Here is a 7,093-nt window from a genome sequence, read left to right on the forward strand (position 1 = left end):
CTGCTGTTGCTGTTGCTGCTTTTTGCTTTTTTGCAGGTCCCCCACGCACGAGGATGGCTGGAGTAGGGAGAAGGCTGGCGCGGGCCGGGCCGAGGGGAGAGTGAGGCTGGGCCGGGCTGCAGAGCGCGAGAGAGAGGAAAAGAGGAGGGCCGGGTTGGGCCAAGACCAGATTCGGCCCGACCCGCCCTCTCTCGCGTCCCTTTTTGTTTTTGTCTTTTTTTTTTTTTTGGTAAAATCAATAAGGTGTCGCTGGAAGGAGGGCTTGAACCTCTTGTTTGTTTGTTTTTTTCTTTTTCTTTTTGTTTAAAAATAGGTGTCAACAACTAGCAAAATGAAAAGATTTAAAACTAAATTAGCAAACATACAATAAGTTTAAGACTTTTTTAACAATTTTCTCATGACAATTCAGTCCTAAATTTTTAATTTTGTCAATTTATATCTTTTTTTTTTATATTTAGTTAATTGAATTCATTTGATCAATTTGGGGAATTTGTTGATGTAGATATTGGTCATACTATGTGACACATGTCAAATTGTGCAAAATATGTTACCTCGTCCTCAAACTCCCAAGTGAGTTAGTGTTAAAATTTTTACCTTAGAAATAAATGCTCAATTTCCAGACAGGCAATCAATCATATCATATTTCAATATCGAAATTACTTGATGGAATAGAATATGATAAAATAAAATAAAATAAAAATAAAAGATTGGATAGAATTAGATGTTCAATATATGGTTTTGTAAAACATCGATGAGGACATATTGTATATCCGATTGGCAAAATAATAGGAGACATATCTTCAACCATTAGATATATTGGTGTTAGAGTTCTCTTAATTTTTTAAAACAAAACACCTCTCTAATTATCTTCTCTATTATTAACAATGCTGGACATTTGTACATCCAAAACGTTTCTTCTTTGTCCACTTTCTCGTTTTATTTTCGCTTGCTGAGATGTTGTTTGAATACTCGATTAGTACTTGTATGAATGAAATCAAAGGATGAAAAAGGAACAAAAGCAAGATGCTCAGAGACCCGTGAGCCAAGGCAGATGCTTGACTAAGGAAGAACAGCAAGACGATCCCGTTCTTATTCAGCTAATCGTTTTGACAGAGGCTGGATCAAAGATGAGGCAAATTGGACTGCGTATCTCGCTGCATGCCAAAGACAGATGTAAGAGAGGTGTAGCAAAATCTAGTCCATGCTTATATATTTGTTTAATTATTCAAGGTGCGAGCGTGCAATCAGAAAGGAATCGTTTGACTAGAGAGTAGCTTCTTTGATTTAAGTAGCCAGCGGGTAGATTGGAGTACAAGAAAGGGACTCCATGGAGTCTTGGCGGGGGTTTATGTTAGTAATGATGACCTTACCTCGAAAGACTGAATTTTGTGTACTGGAAATTAATCATTTAATCTAGGGTTTTGACAATTCGTAATATGTTATTGAATCATGGTCTGATCTTCCTTGTCAAAATTGACCTCCCTTCTTCTATTTTAAATAGGAGGTTGTGTCTTTCTATACCCAATATATTAGAGTACAACTGATGGAAAACATCGACTTTTCTTGGTAATTTTTTATTCTTTTCTAAAGTTCCAGTTCCTTGGTGCTATAGAGAAATCCGGAGATTATATTGCTAAGCACTTAGTGGTGCGCATGCCCTTGAATTTAAGGCAAATTATCGCATTCATACAGCACAAGTCATGAGCATAAAAATACATTATAACCCATAAACTCACCGAGGAACTTCATCGTTCCATAATATATACAGTGAGATCCGTCATATGCACATTACAACAACATCTCTTATAATCCATAAATTTACAAAACATGTCTCACTAATTACAGTGTACATTACGACGCTCCTGTAAAAATCCTATAGTAAATCTCAATTTATGAGTGAGGGAGTGTTAAAAACACCCAATGTCATCATCTCATCGTTTGAACCTTCAAAAATTCATTCATAATGATCCAACGAAATTCAGTCCTCTCATAAATCTTGCCACGGCCCTCAGTATCTACGACAATCTCTCTCATTCTCTCTCGCACGCCCCCTACAAAGACATTGACAGGAGAGAAGGCAGATGGGCTCTCATCTAGATCAGTTTTGATTAGCCCATAGGATGACATGAAATGTTGCAGCTCTTATGGTCAGAGTTGCGTGCGTATGACTAGCAAGATAATGGAACAATGATATCATAAGTATCATAACTTTCATATGACTCTCACTTAAGTGTTATAACTCTTTTTATCATTGGAGTATTATAATTTTTAATTGATCACTTGAGTGCCATAACTTTTAGATAACATTCACTCATGCCAAAAATCCGATGCAGCATGGCATTTGTGGTAGACCTTGTTAAAAAATATGGCCCTCAAGTGATCAAATTACAATACTTAAGTGATTGAAAAAAAAAACTTATGACACTTAAATAAGTGTCGTACAAAAGTTATAATACCTATGGTGTCATTTCTCGCGGATATCATTCGCCAGTATAAGAGAGGCTGTTCGATTAGCTTGGAAGTGATCAAATTCGTTCAAGAAGTTGACTAAGAACAAGAGAGATGAGAGAGGGTGTTGCGATTTGATGGGAGGGTTATGGTATAACCTTAGATAATGTCAAAATTGAGGGGAGAGAGACCAAGGAAGAAACTTTTAAAATTTATCCTTATCATCATCGATATCATACCCATGTAGAAAAAAATCTGCCATCACCTCTTTATTTGGGAAAGATATGAGAATCCTTATATTATTTTCCCAATTACATATGATTTAAAATTAAAAATACATATTACATGATTCATAAATCATGTGGATCAAGCCTCTCTAGACCATTGATTATACGAATCTAATCGGGAAATCATTGTGATTAATGGCTCCAAAGGACTTGAGCTATGTGATTTAATATTCATGCATTATTCTTCCAGAAAATCCCTCCTAATGTCTTAGGAGGGCCAAACCTTGATAGAGAAAATAGTCCACTTGCCCTAGGCTCTACGATTTTTGATGCTGGAAACAAATGCATCAATGTTCTTGTCTGAAGACCCACCCTCGCTCATGGCCTCCCTGCCTAGAGCTTTCCACTTCTTTGCATTCCTCCTCATCTCTTTCCCTCTCTCGCTATCCATCACTTCTCTTATGCAACCCTCGATCTCTCCCCTCCTCACCACCCCATCTTCGTCCACCCGAACCCTAACTCCAACCTTCCAAACGTCCTGAATCAGCTTGGCATCCGTCGTCTGGTCTGTCCACTGAGGCATCCCCACCATCGGAACCCCCACGCTCAGCGCCTCCACTGTCGAGTTCCAACCGCAGTGCGTGAAAAAGCAACCAATGGCCTCGTTCGATAGCACTTCAAGCTGCGGACACCAATTCACGATCAAGCCCTTCTTGCTCTTCTCTTTGTGATCAGCTTCATCATCAGCTTCTAGTTTCAAGATGTGCTTCGGGACTTTGTCCTCTTCAGATGCCCTCACGACCCACAGGAACTGAAATCCACTTTGCTTCAACCCCCATGCGAGCTCCTCCATTTGTTGGTGGCCCAGAGATGACATGCTGCCGAAGGACACGTAGACAACCGAGCTCGGTGGCTTCGATCGGAGCCAGTCGGTGATGAGGGTGGATTTGTCCAGGGTGAAGAGGTTGAGGCCGTATTCTATGTCGTTCTCCACTCGCTTGTCCAAGTACATTGAAGGGATTGTCGGCCCGATAGTCGTCACCGGGCAAAGTTTTGACATCGTATCCACCACCTGCGAAAATATATTGGATAAATGTATGAAATCGAGTCGCATTTGAACTTCCACATAAGTTTTTCTTTTCCCTATATTCTTCTCCAAAACAGCGCCCGCATACATCTTTTCCACACATGCCGTTGCTCACTATATACGACATTTACTGGTTCTTTAGACTTCTTGGGGGTGCGCTGAGTACGGTTCGGAGTCAAAAACCTTTAAGGATGATTAATCAATCAATTTTGGGGTAAAAGTCTTGCTGAGAAAAGACATGGTAACTGTAGTCATTTATCGAGATGAGTAATGCTAGAAAAAATTCTTGGATGCGCATAATTGGGTCGATGAAAAAGAAGCACGTATCAACTTCAGGAGGCGCACATAAGTCCTAGGACGGCATAATAGAGTCCTAGAACAAAGAGTCTCGCATGGAATCAATAATACTTAATGATTTCCATATATGGAGCTCCTGCAGTTTGCCTGGTGGAAAATACTAGCTCAGCAAACAGAAAGAATCAGCTCTGTAGGTCAGCACTTTTAAGTAGATTTCTCTCTTTTCGTTGACCATGTAAAGCACTAGTATAGTAGAATTAGGAAGATTTACATGCAGCACAACAACAATAGATTCATATACCTCTGTAAGAGCTGCAAGTTTTAAAGTATTCAAGAAGCATTTTGTCATGCAATTTTTTTTATATGGATTTACTCCACCGTATTTTACATTATCAAAGTCATTGTTGCATGATGCGATATCCAGCATTTTTTTTTTTTTTTGAGCAAACGATATCCAGCATTTTAATGGTTGAAATTCACTTCATTTGTGATGGACTAGAAAAGAATCTTCTGGTTTACCTAAATTTAACACGAAATTTCAACAGGCTAAAAAAGTACAAATTACTTCCACAAAGTCCACAAAAAAAGGACAAAGGGCCTCATCTCGTTAGATAATTATACGTGTTATCATCTACAACTAGTCACCAGTAACCAACAAAAACCTCTCACCTCAGCCTCAAGCTCGTAGAAGGTGTTGACAAGAACCCAATCAGCCTTGTCGGTGTTGAGGAACTGATGCAACACCATCTCGAAGTAAGCCGGGTACGAGCCCGCCACATAAATGAAGGAAGGCATGTCGCGAAGCTCGAGCGGTGGCAATCCTGGCACGCAAACGGGGAAAGACTCGACGGGTACCTTCAAATGCCCATGGTGGACCAAGTAGTAGATGTAGTTCACCGCACAAGCCTGAGTGAAGAAGGGGGCTCCGATAAGCCCAAACCCCTTGGCCACATCGAGAGCCCAAGGGAGGAACGAATCGTAGACGATGCAATCGACGGGATGGTCGGTGCTCTGGTACTTGATGATGAGATCGGACAGAGTCTTGGACCCGGCGGCCTCTAGCCGAGCGATGTAGGTGTGGATGCTTTCGGCCTCTGTGAAGCCGCCACTGTCGTGGCCATCGGAGATGGTGTCGAGGCCGACCAAGGGGGACGTGTCAGGCTTCATGGAGTTGAAGATAAAGACGGTGGTGGCGAGGGTGGCCTTGAGGCCCTTGGAGGCCAGGCGCTTTGAGAATTGGAGCATTGGGTTGATGTGGCCTTGGCTCGGGTATGGCACGAGCAATACGTGCCCTCTACAACCCTTATCATCTTCCATCTCCCACTCCCTCCCTCTCTTTCTCTCTCTCTGGTGGACGTCCAGAGAGAATGATCGAGATTTAATGACCTCAAGATGTGTTGTCCTCATCTTGATCGGATTGTTCTGGGGTTTTAAGTAGGCAACCAAAAAGGTTAAAACGGACCTCAGTGCAAAAAGCACGACGACGTTCCTATTTGTCTTCTGTATACATTTGCGTATACGTGCTGAGAAAGAAAACAGAGTTGCTTCTTCTTTTTGGGTCCCTCTAGCGTGAGGGTACGGTTAGCTAACGGTGGCACCCAGCACAAAAGTTTTCTTTCTCCAACACAAGCACGTGGATACTTGCCAAGCGAAGCACAAGCACGGAGAAATGTGTGTGGTTGAGAAAGAAAACTTTTGTGCTGGGTTCCTCCACCGTTCGCTAATCGTACCGTCATGCTAGGGGGACCCCTTCTTTTTTTATTAATCCATTTCTCATTTTGCCGCTCAAGTTTTGACCACAAGATAAGGTGCCCTGATCATGAGCAGGTCTATACATGCCGGCGTCGTTATTTTGTAGCAATATTCCATTTGAGTTCCGAAAGTTTCGGGCAGGGGCCGTTGAAACCCTTCGCATGCGTCTTTTTCTGCTAGTAAAATGTGAGTTTTCGACTTTCTCTGAAATTATTTATAAAGAAGGAATATAATACATATAATTGGGGCGTAACTGAGGAGATTCACATCCCAATTTAGTAGTGGTCACCATTCAAATGGGAAAATTACTAAAAAAAAGTTAGCTCTAAACCTTTTTTTTTAACGTCCTAAACATCTCAATTATGTCAATTTACCTTTAAACATTTTCGCGTACTGTTCATCGAGTCTATCCAAGTAATTTTGGACCAAAATTATTGATGTAAACATTGACTGTATTAGGTGGCACAATGCAATGCAATTATGCACTTTTTTAATAATATTTTAATAATTTTTGTAGTTTTTTTATTTTATTTTTATATTTTTTGGATTAAGTTCGGCGAGAGATCACCGACCAACCCTCACTGAACCAAATCTGGGCTAGGGGCCACATGCCCTCACTTTGGCTAACGAGGGGATCGTGGCCCTCGCCCTCGCTAGCCACAGCAAGGGCGTTGCAACCCTTGTCCAAAGCTAGCAAGGATCGATCCAAAAAAAATTACATATTAATGATTTCTTATCAAAATTAAATGAATTGACTCAATTGACAAAATATGATAAAGTTTAGGATTAGATTGGCATGATTGAAATATTTGAAACTAAATTGATACAAGTAAAATAAATTAAAGACTTTTTTGGTCCCCCATTGAAATACTTGTTCATTTTCATGTATATATTGATTTCATGGGGGCGTGACCAAAAATAGACTTGTTGTCTCATCCTCAAACTCCCAAGTGAGGTAGTGTTGAAGTTTTTACCTTAGAAATAAATGCTCGATTTCCATACAGGCAATCAATCACCTCATGTTTCAATATTGAAATTATTTGACGGGATAGAATATGATTAAAAAGAAAGATTGGATAGAATTAGTAGAATTCCTAATATCCAATATATTGCTCAATATATGGCATTGTTAAGCACCGATGAGGACATATAGTATATCGGATTGGCAAAATAGTAGGTGACATATCTTCAACCATTAGATATATTGATGTTAGAGTTCTATTGGTTTTAAAACAAGACATCTCTAATTATCTTCTGTGTAATTAACAATGTTGGACATTTG

At 40.2% G+C, this 7,093-nt stretch overlaps 1 protein-coding gene across 1 annotated transcript; it reads right to left on the minus strand.

The window, feature by feature from the left end:
- Nucleotides 1-2,692: 2,692 nt before the first annotated feature.
- Nucleotides 2,693-5,541, minus strand: LOC104456188 (UDP-glycosyltransferase 74F2-like). Its single transcript, XM_010070927.3, has 2 exons — nt 4,729-5,541; nt 2,693-3,747 (listed from the first exon to the last, which is right to left on the minus strand). Exons 1-2 carry the CDS (start codon nt 5,464-5,466, stop codon nt 2,986-2,988), a joined length of 1,500 nt encoding a protein of 499 aa, XP_010069229.3. The 5' UTR covers nt 5,467-5,541; the 3' UTR covers nt 2,693-2,985.
- Between the last annotated feature and the right edge of the window lie 1,552 nt (nt 5,542-7,093).

The sequence above is a fragment of the Eucalyptus grandis genome, chromosome 8 (genome assembly GCF_016545825.1).
Source record: "Eucalyptus grandis isolate ANBG69807.140 chromosome 8, ASM1654582v1, whole genome shotgun sequence".
Lineage (NCBI taxonomy): Eukaryota > Viridiplantae > Streptophyta > Magnoliopsida > Myrtales > Myrtaceae > Eucalyptus > Eucalyptus grandis.